The sequence below is a fragment of the Giraffa tippelskirchi genome, chromosome 9, assembly GCF_054371585.1.
Source record: "Giraffa tippelskirchi isolate mGirTip1 chromosome 9, T2T-mGirTip1v1.2.pri, whole genome shotgun sequence".
NCBI lineage: Eukaryota > Metazoa > Chordata > Mammalia > Artiodactyla > Giraffidae > Giraffa > Giraffa tippelskirchi.
Window position 1 is genome coordinate 49792618 of NC_137283.1, and position 16348 is coordinate 49808965.

General features: G+C 52.6%; 1 protein-coding gene across 1 annotated transcript; it reads right to left on the reverse strand.

Moving 5' to 3' along the window:
* Positions 1 to 8525: 8525 nt before the first annotated feature.
* Positions 8526 to 10360, reverse strand: LOC145520109 (cathelicidin-6-like). Its single transcript, XM_081525762.1, has 4 exons — positions 10163 to 10360; positions 9433 to 9540; positions 9220 to 9291; positions 8526 to 8624 (listed from the first exon to the last, which is right to left on the reverse strand). Exons 1-4 carry the CDS (start codon positions 10358 to 10360, stop codon positions 8526 to 8528), a joined length of 477 nt encoding a protein of 158 aa, XP_081381888.1.
* Between the last annotated feature and the right edge of the window lie 5988 nt (positions 10361 to 16348).

Below are 16348 nucleotides of genomic sequence, written 5' to 3' on the forward strand. Positions count from 1 at the left end.
CAAAAATACTCAGACCATTTAGCAGTTGGTTCTGGCAAGTCTGTATCTTCGGGCACAGACCCAACAAAGCCCCCTCGGTTTCCTCTGTAGAGTTTCTTCCCTCAGCTTGGGGTGATGTAGAGTGAGAAGCATGAGGTTCCTCTAAACTGCCTGAAACCAGCCCCTCCAGCTGACCAAGAGACAAGCCTGACAGGTAACAAAGTAAATGCTCTGTGAGATCCTGCCCTCTGTCCCTCTCAGGGACAGGTTGGCCAGAAGCAGACCTAAGACAAGCATTTAGTAGAAGTCGTTTGTTTGGGAGGCGATTCCAGAAAGCACCGGCTGGAGTGTAGAGAGGGGAGACAGGGCAGGACCTGAATCAGAAAAGGAGGTGTCAATGAACACATCAGTGAGGAAGCGGACAAGGGCTCAGCCCAGCTGGGGACCTCAGACAGAGGGGTGAAACATCTGCAAGTGGGCCACCCAAGGAGGGAGGAAGAAAAAAAGTTTTTCCATCAAGTCCCCTCAGTGGTTAGTTGAAGCTGCTCCCTGGATTCAAACTCCCCAGTGCTTCCAGTCTGCCCCAGAGCAAAGGGCAGCTAGAGAATGGGGAGTGGGCAGGACGTGGGCAGTGTCTGAAACACCCAGGCAAACAGTGATGTGACCTGCGTGTCACTCTGTGTCTCTCACCCTCATGCAGAGCTCTTCACCCCAATGAGCAGGATGCTTGTATTTAATGGTGCAAATTTTTGTGTCAGGTGATCCCTAAACACAAGCCCACCGCTTCAATTTGGGACCCAGTTGAAGAAACAGTTATGTGTCACAATGCCACAGGAAAAGCCAGGAGGGGCAGGCTATTTCAGAATTAAGGGCCAGAGGTACATTCTGGGCATTGCACCTGCAGGCTCAGCCCTGAGACTGAACTGTGACTTGGTGAATGTTAAACAAGGTGAGAAGCCTGGCCCCTCGAGGACTGTCAGCTCCACGTGAGCTGGAGCAGCAGCCCCACCAGCACTGCACACACAGCAGGTCTCCGTACGTCCTACTGGGTGCTGGAGGAGGAGGGCAGAGGCGGGTGAAGGGCTTGGGAGGGACCCGAGGGTGGAGACGCTGTCCTGGAGCTCCTGGAGATGCTGTCTTCCGTGTGCCCTCCTGGAAGGAACAGGGGCCTCACGCTTCTCTGTGTTCACAGGAGTGATCACACACACACACACAGATACACACATGCACATAGACACACACCCATATACAGACACACACACACACACACACATACACACAAACACATACACATACATATACGCACACCCCTAACAGGTCCTGGTAAATCGGAAGAGGGGAGACAATTGAAATTGAAGGCTGAAGGAAGTTGTTTTCACAAGATTTTATTTTTCAGATGCTGATGCAGGGCAAAACAGATCCCCAAGAGGTCTTTCCTGAGCTTCCAATTCACCAAACACCCCTATGAAGGAGTTATCTGCATATCACTCACTATCTATCAGGAAACTTTGGCCCGGGGAATGGAAATGGAGGTACTATTTCTGGAACTAACCATGGAGCAGGGAGATTGGTGGAGGGAACCACTGCCGGGGATTCCTCATGGGACTGAACAGTGGTGAGCCAAATTTCCTGAAACTCTTAAGCTGTGAACCAATAAAAACAGGTTTCTGGTAATAACTGGATGACAGTCAAGACTTGACCCATCCCTCCCCATCTGACATTCCATTTGTGGTGGACTCCAGGAATCTTGGGGTCCCAGTTCACCTCTGGCTGTGACCCTTGGCACATGCAGTTGAATCCCTACACCCATAAACAGATGAGGAAACTGAGGCCCACAGGAAGCCTGGGCCTTTCCAGTGTCCAAACCCATCCCAGCAAAGCTGGACGGAACAGAGGCTGAAAGCCCATGAATCCAGTCAGTGCCTGGCATATTCACAACCCCCTGGAGGCTTTGTGAAAATCCAAATGACTGGGCCCCACCCCAGAGTCTGATTCAGGAGGCCTGAGTGGGGCCAAGAACCTGCCTCTCCGATAGTTTCTTCTTGGGGGCATTGTTAGACAACACTGCTCTAAGGTATGCAGAGCCAGGACTGGAGACCTAGGGTTCGGGGAGGCAGGGGCAAGGTCTGCCCTGGATTGGGGAGGGGGTTATTGATCCAAAGCATGTTCCAAACACCACCGCACTGTTAGCTGCACACTGCAGAAGGGGCCATTCACCTCATAACAGCTTACGTGAATACATCGTTCCAATGGTCCACGGCGACTGTCACCCCATATTCTCTCCCCACTTGGAGAAGGAGGCTCGAGGTCAAACTGGAACTCCTGGGCTATAAACTCCCAGCCACACCCCACCTCACTGCAGGAACTAGAAATTGTCCCCTGAAGTCCCTGGATCAGCTCCCTGGAAAGCACCCTTCTTCACTCCCAGGCCCCAGCCTCACCCCTTTCTCCTTGAAGTCACACTACTCCCGGGGCTGGTGGGTCCTCCTGGGGCACACCGCCTTCTTCACCCTGAGGCTCACAGGCTTTGGGCTTTCCAGGTCTTCATCTGGTTGAGGATCAAAGTGGGGAGACTGGGCTCGGGATCACGTTTCCTTCTCTGATCCGTCTCCCTGCCCCCCATCCCCCATCCCGACGGCAGCCTCTCCAGCCCCCTGTGCGTCTGGCCCTGGGCTTGGTGCTGGGAGCACAGAGGAGGGGACAGACCCCGTCCCCGGCCTCACGGGCACACAGAGAGCAGGAGCGGATCTCACACCCGCGCTGATGGCAGCGCCTCCCCTCAGAGGGGCTGAGGGAGTCAGCGCCGCCTGCAGGGAGAACCCTTGTCGCTGGAACCTCCAGGCTGACAGAGTCCTCCCTGGTAGGGAGACACCGAGGTGCAGAGGGGACTTCAGCAGGGAAGTCACCTCACAGAGCCTGTGACCCCCTTCGTCCCTGAAGCTCCCAGAAGTCCAGGGAGCCTGAGCCATGTGTGCAGGGCGCCTGTTCCCACAGCAGAGATGCTAAGGCAGGAAGCCTGTGCTGGGAGGGCATCCAGGTTTGGGAAGGTTTCCTGGAGGAGGTGGGAGCCCACCTAGAGAGAAAAGTGCCTTCCTGACAAAAGGTAGAGCCTGAGTGAGGGGATGACAGCGTGGCCAAGGCAGGGGGGTGGTGGCCAAGGCTGGGGGGATATGGCTCCAGGAGACAGTAGAGATTAGCTTCTGAGGACCGCTCATTGAGCTGATCCACAGCATGAAGCACGGCCTCCCTGTAGCTGAGGGCCTGGACACAGGACGAGGGCACCACCAATCCCAGCAGCAGTAGACCTATCACCGTCCCAGGGAGAGGCTGGCCCTCTGGGTCTCCATGGTCCCCAGTCTGCCTCTGGGGAACCCTTCTTTTATGCCCGGTCTGGGCCCTGATGCAAAGGCTCTACCAGATGTCTTCCTGACCCACCCCATCCCTGCCGTCCTCCCAGGGTGTGAGCTGGTCTTGCCTCAGGCCTTGCTGTTGCTTCATGGGATTTCTGGGCGGTGGGCCAGGAGGCCCCTTTGCAAGGTGAAGAAATGGTTTCTCCATCTCCTGACAACTTCTTGGCCTCTCCTGGACCCCATGGGAAGTGTCACAGGCAGTCTTGCTCAAGAGGATTGAGTCCTCCAGGAGACGGAGGGACCAGGCACTGTCTGCATCCCCTCTGGCTCCACATCATGGGCTCCTCGGGATTCAAGGTAAAGGAGTGTATTCAGCACTCAACCGCCAGCTCTAGGCACTGCCTGGCACACAGTATGCACTTACTTAACATTTGATGAGTGGATGACAGGACCAATCCCTTCTGAGCCTTACCCACCCAGCCTGTCCCTAGGCAGCCATCAACTCCACACCATCCTGTCCTTGGGGCCAGCCCTCAGCCAGCCAAGAGCTTGGCTCCATCTGTCCCCTCTCCTAGATTCATCTCCACTGTTTCTCAGTTAAGAAGTTCGCCTCCAGGTTGGAAGAGAATGGATACATATATACAGATGGCTGAGTCCCTTTGCTGTTCCTAAAGCTATCATAACATGGTTTGTTAATCAGCTAAGCATGCATGCATGCGTGCTCAGTCACTTCAGTCGTGTCTGACTCTTTGAGACCCTATGGACTGTGGCCTGCCAGGCTCCACTATCCATGGAATTCTCCAGGCAAGAATACTGGAGTGGGTTGCTTTGTTCTCCTCTAGCTTAATCAGCTATACTACAATACAAAATAAAAAATGAAAAAAGTAAAGTCCTCCTTCAGGAGATACCCTGGCCCCAACAGACATTGCATGCTCAACTGATCCCTCCCCAGTCAAGCATGGAAAAGGTCATCTGCACTGTGACCCCAATTCAGTGCCCCCTCTCACATTCACGGCTGCCCAGTCCTCACTGGATTCACATTCACATTCAACCCTTGTCTTCACCTCTACAGACTCCTGGGACCCCCTGTCCTCCTGAACTTGCCCCTGACCAATTCTCCCCTGTCCCTGCTCTCCTGGGTCCCCTCCAAATCCCTGGGGGCTCCTGCTGAGTCTCCTCCAAGGACTCTCCTCTTGGGAGGCAGGGCTGGCTCAGGTGTATCTGGGCTGCTTCACCTCCCAGTCCTCACATGTTCCTGGGGACGGCCCTTCTCAAGACACCAGTGCCCATCACACATGTACTGGACTGTGCCTCTGGGTTCAAGACTCCCATGAACGCCCTGGTTGTCTGCACTGGGCTGTTGGCTGGGTGCTGCCGCAGGAGCCCTGAGCTGGAAGCCTGGGAGCCCCACCTGCTCCTTCTTCCTCCTAAGGACACTCCCCTGACCTCCCACCACCCCTGCCCTGGGCCTACTCTGGTCTTCTCTCCTCTCATTGAAGCCACAACCTCCAGACTCCACCTTCCTCAATTATCAGGCTCTCCCTGACCACTGTCCACCCTCCACGCTATTTTTTCAGAGCTCCAACACACTGCTCATTTGACCATGTCACCCGCTGCCTCCCGAGTCCACACTCACCCACCTGGCATCACGGCCTAGACAGTTGCTGTTCTTAGTTGTCCTCACCCCAGACTTGTGGGCCTCAGGTGTCAGGCTGCCCTGTCCACCCCAACCCCTCGGGCCCCTCGGAGCCTCCTGCTCATCTCCCATCTCTGCCCTGATCCCTCTGTTTGCCCTGACCTTTCTCCTTGGGAAGCCTTCCCTGATGTCCAAGGAGACTCGGCACCTCTACCTCTTGGCTCCTACAGCCTTCAGGAAGTCTCTTCTGATGTGACCTCAGGTGACTTTCTGTCCAGTGCCCACATTGGGACATCACGCTGGGGTGGCCAGTGTGGGGCGGTTTGAGAACACAGCTGGCTGAAAGGGTAATGGACCAAAGGAATAGAGGGGCCACAGGCCAAGAAAGAAATTCTTGTACAGGTCTCGGGAGGAATGACCATGCAGTTGTGAGGTTGTTCCCGTGGGACCCTTGGGGGCTTGGGCAGGGCCCCTTGGAAGGTGGCAGCTGGACAGATGGCGCTGGTTACACATCAGCCTTGGAGAAGGAAGGAGAGGTGGGCCTCTACCTGATGTGGTTTCACAGTCCAGGTATTGCCTCAGAGGATTTTTGGTCAAATTGTATCCTTTTCCAGAGTCAAAGACAGAAAAGGAGGTGATTACAGTAGAAAATAATTAGCAACACGCATGGTTACTGGTGTCTGGCACCCTCCCTGTGCTTTCCTGCCTCTGCATCATTGCATTTCCTAAACCTTAGCACTGAAGTCCCCTTCCCCTCCTTCCATGGGGACAGGTGGCTGCTCAGGGACGAGGTCTGATAAAGGAGTCCACCTTGGAAAAGAGCTTGGGAGCACTTGGCCCATAACTGATGCTCCATAACAGCTATTAATATTAGCAGGGCCAGAAGCTGCCCCCAGCGGCTACCCAGGTCCTTAGACTCTGGAGTCAGGCAGACAAGGGTTTGAATCCTTGGTTTGCCTCTCACCAGCTGCGACTTCCTTGCAAATATTCTGCCCTGGTGGCACTCTCAGCAGCAAGTGAGAGTGAACCCAATTCACGCGGCCTCAGACACAGCTGAGAAACTCCTGTGGCTCCATTTTCCTGCAGTTCTTGTTGCAGGCTCTTGCTTAGAGAGAGAGAAGCAGGGGGAGAGGGAAAGGAGGGTGCAGAGGAGCAGCCTCAGGCATGGGAGGACTTCTGTGACCGCAGTAGCTGTGCCCTGAGATGGTCGAACTGGACCTGGGAATCTCTGCCCACGCCCCCTCCTAACCCAACAGAGGATCACCAGCCCAGTGATGGGAGCACAGGTCACGGCAGAGGCTGCTGCAAGACTGTTGTCACTACCTCGTCCCCACCCTGGGGTGCCCACCTTTCCCAGTCCTCCTCTATCTCCCCTCCCAGTCTAGTTGAACCAGATGTCCTTTCCCATCATGCTCTGCACTTAAACCTTAACTGGACAGAGCACAGCCTCATCTGTGTTTATACACGTCCTCATTCCAGCCCAGCGCCCAAGCTCTCTCAGGCAAAGAGAGCAAAGTGGTGAAGAGAACAAGCAAGGCCAAGGCTGAGCGCCTTGACTTCCCGTCCCTCCCTCTGCCCAACCTGCTGACCAGTGATATGAACGTAAAACCGATTCTCACCAGCTGCCACTCCTTCTCCATATCTGTAAACTGCACGGAAGGCCCTCCTCTCCTCCGTGGGGAAAATTTCCCCCTCTGACCTTGAAGCTGAGGGTCAGAGGGGTCAGTTTCCAGAGAGCCTTCTCCAACTCCTGGGGGAAAGAGCAGCTGCCAACTCCATACTACCCCTCAACATGCTCACTAGGAGAAAGCCCGCAGAGCACAATACATTATTGGGGTCCCCCCAGAAGTCCCACTCTTCAGAAGCTTCCCCCATGGACATTCATTCACATGGCCGAGGACAAAGGAACCAAGATGTCTCCTGCATCGTCTTTTAGCCTTGGGAACTGAAAAACTTCCAGACACGTGTGGCTGGGAATGATATGTCCATTCTGTGTCCTAGAGTGCAACCATTTACTCAGGAGTAACTGAATAGAGTGCAACCATTTAAAACCAATGATGTATAAACTCCACAAATATTTGGTCAGTAGTGAAAGTAAATATATTCTGGTATATTCATACACTGGAATACTAGGTGGTAGTGGTTTAGCTGCTCAGTCATGTCCAACTCTTTGCCACCCCATAGACTGTAGCCCGCCAGGCTCCTCTGTCCATGGGATTTTCCAGGCAGGAATACTGGAATGGGTTACCATTTCCTTCTCCAGGGGATCTTCCCCACCCAGGGATTGGACCTGGGTCTCCTGCTTTGCAGATGGATTCTTTACCAACTGAGCCACCAGAGAAGCCCAGAATACTAAGTCAGCAATAAAAAATTGCCCAACTATAATTACATACAAAAACATGATGAGTTCTCACAAACATGTTGCATGAAAAAATTGTGCGAATGAGACTATATATGCTACAATATAAGTTTCTATGAATTTCAAATTCTGGTCACACTAACTAGGGTTCCAAAGTCAGGGCCATGGTTATGGAGACAGGGGAAGCAACTAGAAGGGGGATAAGGAGATTTCTAGGTGCAATGCTGTTGTGTTGTTTAGTCACTAAGACGTGTCTGGCTCTTTGGCGACCCCATGGACTGTAGCCAGCCAGGCTCCTCCGTTCATGGGATTTTCTGGGCAAGAATATGAGAGTGGGTTGCTATTTCCTCCTCCAGGGGATCTTCCTGATCCAGGGATCAAACTTGCATCTCCTGAACTGACAGGCAGATTTTTTACCACTGAGCCACCAGGCAAGCCCTTCTAGGTGCATTATACACATGCATTTGTACGGCAAAAACTCCACAAGTTGTGCACTAATTGTTAGCGCACAATTCCTATGTACATACAATATGTCAACTCCCTGGGCTACTTCGACTCCCGTGCTACTCTGACCACTTTGTAAAATCCTTGATTCTGCTGGGCTCACAGCACAGCCCCAACTCTCCCACCTCTTGCACCATCACCCTGGACACCTTGGGTCCGTCTCCACATCAGGCCCTGTACTTGACTCACTGACAAGGCCTGCTGACCTCCCAGCCAGGGGTCAATTACATCTCCCTTCTCAAGGACTGAGATGAAATACATTTATTTTTTGTTGCTGTAATCAGTGTATACACGTTCATGGTTGGGGCCGGGGCGTGGAGGGGCCTGAGAGTAAAGATGCTGTCCTGGATCTCTTAGCCCTGCGGCCTGCCCCTCAATCCCCTCCTGGTTGTTACAGGAGGTTGTTGTAATGGTTGTTACAGAAATAACAACCATTTCTGTACTGTGCATCTGTGATCACACACACACACACACACACACACACACACACACACAAACCCACACACTCTCACAGAGACACACACACACACACACACATAGGAGGGCTCCCAGAGGTAAAGATCTGGTCCCACTAAGTGAGAGGAGACAAGTGAAATTAAAGCTCGGAGGAAGTTGTTTTCAGAAGACTTTACTTTCTCAGAATCCAAAAGCCTGAGCCAGGGAGGACACGCATAGGATTCTTCCATGGGCTCACAATTTACCCAAATCTGAAACGGATTAGCGGGATCGGACCAATTTTCTGCAGAATTTTTCCCAGCTTCTTACGAAATCGTTTAAATCTCCCAACACTCTGCAACTAAGAACCAGAAAGAGGCAGGTTACTTGTGGGAAAGGGAACCAGGGTTAAGACCAGATCCATCTGAACCATACAACAGCTCCCAGGCCCACACCAGGAGATTTGGGGCCCCAGGGTGCCCTCTGGCGGCAATCTTTGATGCACAAGGTTGAATTCCGACACCTATAGACAGAAGAGCAAACTGAGGCCCTCAGGTGACAAGGGGCTTCCCAGGGTCACAAGCCTATCCCAGCAAAGATGGAAGGGAGCTGGCGCTAAAACATCATTACTTGAGTCAATGCCTCTCAAACCGTCAGAATCCCCTGGAGGCCTTGTGAAAAGATCGATGGCTGCACCCCACTCCAGAGTCTGAATCAGGAGGTCTGAGTTGGGCTGAGAATCTGAATCTCTATCAGTTCCTAGGTGGGGACCCCATTAGAGAACCATTGCTCCAAGAGACACACAGCCAGGGCTGGAGACCTGGGGCTCGCGGGAGGGAGCAGCCAGGGTAGGAGGGCCTTCCTCTGCCCTGGATGGGGGAGGGGGTCTTTGGTCCTAAGGCTGTTCCACAGCCCTTCATCCTAGCAGTTCCTGCACTACAGAAAGGGCCACTCACCTCCTCGCAGGTGATGTTCATTTTGCCTTTCACCGCGTCCAGGGTGACTGTCCCCACACACTGCTTCACCAGCTGGAAGGAGAGGCTGGGGCTCAAACTGGAACCCCCGGGCCATAGCCTCCCAGGCTCAGCCCAGGGACTAAAAATCTCCTTGAAGCCCCTTGTTCAGCAGCTCGGGAAGCATTCTCCCGCATCCCCAGCCCCCAGGCTCACCCCATTCTCCTTGAAGTCACACTGCTCCGGGGACTGCTGGCTTGTCCTGGGGCACACGGTTTCCTTCACCCTGAAGCTCACAGGCTTCGGGATATTTGGGTTCCCATCCTGATTCAGGAATAAAGTAGGGAGACTGGGCTCAGGTTCCTTCTCTGATCCGTCTCCCTGCCCCCCACCCCGACGGCAGCCTCTCCAGCCCCCTGTGCGTCTGGCCCTGGGCTTGGTGCTGGGAGCACAGTGGAGGGGACAGACCCCGTCCCCGGCCTCACGGGCACACAGAGAGCAGGAGCGGACCTCACACCCGCGCTGATGGCAGCGCCTCCCCTCAGAGGGGCTGAGGGAGTCAGCGCCGCCTGCAGGGAGAGCCCTTGTCGCTGAAACCTCCAGGCTGACAGAGTCCTCTCCCTGGTAGGGAGACACCGAGGTGCAGAGGGGACTTCAGCAGGGAAGTCACCTCACAGAACCAGTGACCCCCTCTGTCCCTGGAGCTTCCAGAAGTCCAGGGAGCCTGAGCCATGTGTGCAGGGCGCCTGTTCCCACAGCAGAGATGCTAAGGCAGGAAGCCTGTGCTGGGAGGGCATCCAGGTTTGGGAAGGTTTCCTGGAGGAGGTGGGAGCCCACCTAGAGGGAAAAGTGCCTTCCTGACAGGAGGTACAGCCTGAGTGAGGGGATGACAGTGTGGCCAAGGCTGGGGGGAGACAGCCCCCTCCCCACCTATCCCCCAACTCACGTCCTTGAGAGGCGGGTCTAGCTCCAGGAGGCGGTAGAGATTAGCTTCTGAGGACCACTCATTGATGCGATCCACAGCATGAAGCACGGCCTCCCTGTAGCTGAGGGCCTGGGCACTGACCGAGGGCAACACTAATCCCAGCAGCAGTAGCCACAGTGACCAGCGCCCCAGGCAGAGGCTGGCCCTCTGGGTCTCCATGGTCCCCAATTTGCCATCTCTCAGACTGCAGGATCTGCCTTTATGCTCAGCCTGGGCCTGATGCAATGGCTCAACCAAGAGTCTTCCTGACCTGCCCCATCCCTGCCCTCCTCCCAGAGTACGAGATTGACTTACCTTAGCCCCTGCTGTTGCTTCATGGGATTTCTGGGCAGTGGTCAGGGAGGCCCCTGTGCAAGTTGAAGAAATGGTTTCTCCATCTCCTGATAACTTCTTGGCCTTTTCTGGACCCCATGGGGAGTGTCACAGGCAGTCTTGCTCAAGAGGATTGAGTCCTCCTGGAGATGGAGGGGCCAGGCACTATCTAAATCCCCTCTGCCTCCACACCTCAGGATTCAGTGTAAAGGAGTGTATTTGCTATTCAACCTGCTTCATTGACTACATTAAAGATTTTGACTGAGTGGAACATAACAAACTGTGGAAAATTCTTAAAGAGATGGGAATACCAGACCACCTGACCTGCCTCCTGAGAAACCTGTATGCAGGTCAAGAAGCAACAGTTAGAACTGGACATGAACAGTCCATGGGCTGATGGGCTGATTCCTAATTGGGAAAGGAGTACATCGAGGCTGCTTATATAACTTATATGCAGAGTACATCATGAGAAACACTGGGCCGGATGAAGCACAAGCTAGAATCAAGATTGCCAGGAGAAATATCAGTAACCTCAGATATGCAAATGACACCACCCTTATGGCAGGAAGCGAAGAAGAACTAAAGAACCCCTTGATGAAAGTGAAAGAGGAGAGTGAAAAGCAGGTTTAAAACTTAACATTCAAAAAATTAAGATCATGGTATCTGGTCCCATCCCTTCACGGGAAATAGATGGGGAAACAATGGAAACATTGACAGACTTTATTCTCTTGGGCTCCAAAAGCACTGTGAATGGTGACTGCAACCATGAAATTAAAAGATGCTTGCTCCTTGGAAGAAAAGCTATGACAAATCTAGATAGCATATTTAAAAGCAGAGACATCACTTTGCCGACAAAGGTCAGTCTAGTCAAAGCTATGGTTTTTCCAGTAGTCATGTATAGATGTGAAAATTGGACCATAAAGAAGGCTGAGCACCATAGAATTGAAGCTTTTGAACTGTGCTGTTGGAGAAGACTCTTGAGAGTCTCTTGGACTGAAAGGAGATCAAACCAGTCAATCCTAAAGGAAATCAGCCCTGAATATTCATTGGAAGGACTGAGGCTGATGCTGAAGCTGAAGCTCCAATATTTTGGCTACCTGATGAGAAGAGCCAACTCACTGGAAAACACATTGATGCTGGGAAAGATTGAAGGCAGGAGGAGAAGGGGACGACAGAGGACGAGATGCTTGGATGGCATCACCGACTCAATGGACACAAGTTTGAGCAAACTCTGGGAGACAGTGAAGGACAGGGAAGCCTGGTGTCCATGGGGTCACAAAGAGTAGGACACAACTGAGTGACTGAACAACAACCCCTCCTCTAGGCACTCAGTAGACACATAAGTAAGGTTGGATGAATGGATGACAGCTCCAATCCCTTCTACAGTCTCACCCATCCAGCCTGTCCTTAGGCAGTCACAAGGTCAGACCATCCTCTTCTTTCCACAACCCTCAGTCAGCCAGGGGGGTCGGCTTCACCTGTCTACTCTCCTACTCTTCTCCTCTGACTTCCTCACACTAAAGATGTCAGCAGGTGTGGCCTGTTGCTACACTCAACCTCTTTATCGTCACAGGTGCTGGGGAAACACTCTGTCTTCCTGAAAATGCCCTCTGCCCATCTCCCCTGTCCCTGCCCTCCTGGGTCCCCTCCAACTCCCTGGGGGCTCCTGCTGAGTCTCCTCCAAGGACTCTCCTCTTAGGGGGCAGGGCTGGCTCAGGTGCGTGTGGGCTGCTTCTATCCCCAGTCCTCACACGTTCCTGGGAGCAGCCCTTCTCAAGACACCAGTTCTCCTGAACACGCATCACTGCTCTGTGTCTCTGGGTTCAAGACTCCCATGAACACCCTGGTTGTCCGCCCCGGGCTGTTGGCTGGGTGCTACCGCAGGAGCCCTGAGCTGGAAGCCTGGGAGCCCCACCTGCTCCTTCTTCCTCCTGAGGACACTGCCCTCACCTCCCACCACCCCTGCCGTGGGCCTACCCTGTCTTCTCTCCTCTCATTGAAGCCACAGCCTCCAGACTCCACCTTCCCTGATTTTCAGGTTCTCCCACACCACAATCCTCTTTGCATACCAATTTCTAGGTGCTAAGACAAAACGCTTATTTGACCATTGTATCCCCTGATTTCAGAATACATAGATCCTCGCTTGGCAGTTGGGTCTGAATCTTGATACTCCCATTGTCCACAGTGGGGACATCCCTCCAGTTCTCAGGTGTCAGGGTGCCCCGTCCACCCCAGTTACAAGCCACTTTGGAGCCTCCTGCTCTCCTCCCATCTCTACACCTGATGCCTCTGCTTGACCTGCCCTTCCACCTTGAGAAGACTTCCCTGACCTCATCCACACAATGAAACTTCTCTTTAGGACTTTAGGACATCCCTTCTGATTTGACCTCAGTGACTCCCTGCCCAGTGCTCTGGTTGAACACTAGGGGGAAGCAGGGAACACTGCGAGGGCAAGAGAACACAGCTGGGACAAACAATGTGCCCAAGGGACAGAGGAGTCCTGAGACCACGAAGCCCATTCTAATCCATCACCAGCAGGGAAGCACCATGTGCCCGTGAGGCCTGGGGTGGCTCGTGGACTCAGTTGCCCTGGGGGACCCTTGGGGGTTTGGCCAGGCCACCTTGGGAGGTGGCAGCCTGGATGGATGGTGCTGGTTGCCCACTCAGTCTTGGAGAAGGAAAGAAAGTTGGGCTTTATGAAACCTGGTTACACAGCCCAGATATTGCCCCAGAGGCATCTTGGTCAAACTGTATCCTTTTCCCAAGTCAAAGGAGGAAAGGGAGATGATTACAATAGAAAATAACTAGCAATACACATGGTTACTGAAATTCCAATTCCATGGGCCTCTTGACCTCCTGTACCACTCTGACCACTTTGTGAAACCCTTGATGCCCCTTGGCTTACTGCACTGCCCTGACCCCACCCTGCTCTGCACCACTGCCCTGGACCCCTGAGGCCCTTCTCTCTTATCTGCACATCAAGCCCCACACTGGACCCATCTGAGATGAGTGGACGGACTCTGCACCACTCCACTGTCATCACAGCCTATGTTCTCTAGAAGCAGGAACCTCGGCAGGAAATTAAGGGGCATGTGAACTTTGAGGGGGGTGGTCATAAGGAGGGAGGGGGAGGGGAGAAGGAGAGGGCAGAGGAAGGAGCTGAGCAGAGCAGTGCTCACCCTGAGACAAGCCTCAGCCTCACTCACAAAAGCCCTGGAACTGGAAGTGCACCCCTGCTTTAGGACTGACTGAGGTGGGGGCCGGGCTTTTTTGTCCCCTCACAGTCAGTCACATCCACAGGCTGAGTGCAGAGAGGACACAAGCCAAGCATGCCGTGAACTGATGCTCGGCGCCATTCATGAAGCAGTCTGTTACCTGTGTTCTCAGAGGTGAGAGGCCAAAAAGGTCAAGCAGCAGACTCTCTCACCAATCACTGTGGAAGGCACTGACAAGGCCTGCATGCCTCTCTGCCCGGAACCAGTTCTGTCTCCTTCTCACGGGCTGAGATGGAAAAATTGTTTGCATCATGTCCTTTCTGCTATCAGTGGTTACATATGCATGTTGAGGGCCTGGTCCATAGCAAGGGACATATGGTCAACACTGATGTAAAACTGAATGGACAGGACAGGCCTGAGGCTGGGGACCTCAGGTAGAGATGTGACACTTCTGGGCCACCCAAGGAGTAAGAAAGAAGAGCTGTTTTTCCATCATGTCCCCCCAGTGTTTGGTTGAAGCTACTCCTTTGGTGCAAACTCGCCAGTGCTTCCAGCCTGCCCCAGAGCAAAGGTCAGCTAGAGATGAGGAGCTGGCAGGACATGGGCAGTGTCTGAAACACACAGGCAAGTAGACACGTGATCTGTGTCATTCTTTCTCTCATACCCTCATGCAGAGCTCTTCACCCTGATGGACAAGATGCTTGTATTTAATGGTGCAAATTTTGTACCATTCACAACCCAGATAATGATGATGGTGTGATCACTCACACTCACCTAGAGCCAGACATTCTGGAATGTGAAGTCAAGTGGGCCTTAGGAAGCATCACTACAAACAAAGCTAGTGGAGGTGACGGAATTCCAGTTGAGCTATTTCAAATCCTGAAAGATGATGCTGTGAAAGTGCTGCACTCATTATGCCAGCAAATATGGAAAACTCATCAGTGAAGAAAGCTGAGCGCCGCAGAATTGATGCTTTTGAGCTGTGGTGTTGGAGAAGACTCTTGAGAGTCCCTTGGACTGCAAGGAGATCCAATCAATCCATCCTAAATGAGATCAATCCTGGGTGTTCATTGGAAGGTCTGATGTTGAAGCTGAAACTCCAATACTTTGGCCACCTCATGCGAAGGGTTGACTCATTGGAAACGACCCTAATGCTGGGTAGGATTGGGGGCGGGAGGAGAAGGGGATGGCAGAGGATGAGATGGTTGGATGGCATCACCGACTCGATGAACATGGGTTTGGGTAGACTCCGGGAGTTGGTGATGGACAGAGAGGCCTGGCGTGCTGCAATTCATGGGGTCGCAAAGAGTTGGACACAACTGAGCGACTGAACTGAACTGAACATCAGTGGCCACAGGACTGGAAAAGGTCAGTTTTCATTCCAATCCCAAAGAAAGGCAATGCCAAGGAATGCTTGAACTACCGCACAATTGCACTCATCTCACACGCTAGCAAAGTAATGCTCAAAATTCTCCAAGCCAGGCTTCAGCAATACGTGAACCATGAACTTCCAGATGCTCAAGCTGGTTTTAGAAAAGGCAGAGGAACCAGAGATCAAATTGCCAGCTTCCGCTGGATCATTGAAAAAGAGAGCTCCAGAAAAACATCTATTTCTGCTTTATTGACTATGCCAAAGCCTTTGACTGTGTGGATCACAATAAACTGTGGAAAATTCTTCAAGAGATGGGAATACCAGACCACCTGACCTGCCTCTTGAGAAACCTGTATGCAGGTCAGGAAGCAACAGTTAGAACTGGACATGGAACAACAGACTGGTTCCAAATAGGAAAAGGAGTACGTCAAGGCTGTATATTGTCACCCTGCTTATTTAACTTATATGCAGAGTACATCATGAGAAACGCTGGACTGGAGGAAGCACAAGCTGGAATCCAGATTGCCCGGAGAAATATCAATAACCTCAGATATGCAGATGACACCACCCTTATGGCAGAAAGTGAAGAAGAACTAAGAGCTTCTTGATGAAAGTGAAAGAGGAGAGTGAAAAAGTTGGCTTAAAGCTCAACATTCAGAAATCTAAGATCATGGCATCTTGTCCCATCACTTCATGGGAAATAGATGGGGAAACAGTGGAAACAGTGGCTGACTTTATTTTTTGGGGGCTCCAAAATCACTGCAGATGGTGGTTGCAGCCATGAAATTAAAAGACACTTACTCTTTGGAAGGAAAGTTATGACCAACCTGGACAGCATATTAAAAAGCAGAGACATTACTTTGCCAACAAAGGTCCGTCTAGTCAAGGCTACGGTTTTTCCAGTGGGCATGTATGGATGTGAGAGTTGGACAGTGAAGAAAGCTGAGCACCAAAGAATTGATGTTTTTGAACTGTGGTGTTGGAGAAGACTCTTGAGAGTCCCTTGGACTGCAATGAGATCCAACCTGTCCATCCTAAAGGAGATCAGTCCTGGGTGTTCACTGGAAGGTCTGATGTTGAAGCTGAAACTCCAATACTTTGGCCACCTCATGCGAAGAGTTGACTCACTGGAAAAGACCCTGATGCTGGGAAGGATTGGGGGCAGGAGGAGAAGGGGACGACAGAGGATGAGATGGTTGGATGGCATTTACTGATTCGATGGGCATGGGTTTGGGTGGACAGGGGGGC

Coding starts and splice junctions, on each gene's coding strand:
- LOC145520109 (XM_081525762.1), bottom strand. CDS start 10,360: ATGGAGACCCAGAGGGCCAGCCTCTGCCTGGGGCGCTGGTCACTGTGG. Junction 9,541..10,162: donor TAGACCCGCCTCTCAAGGAC/GTGAGTTGGGGG, acceptor TTCCTGAATCAG/GATGGGAACCCAAATATCCC. Junction 8,625..9,219: donor TGAACATCACCTGCGAGGAG/GTGAGTGGCCCT, acceptor TCTGGTTCTTAG/TTGCAGAGTGTTGGGAGATT.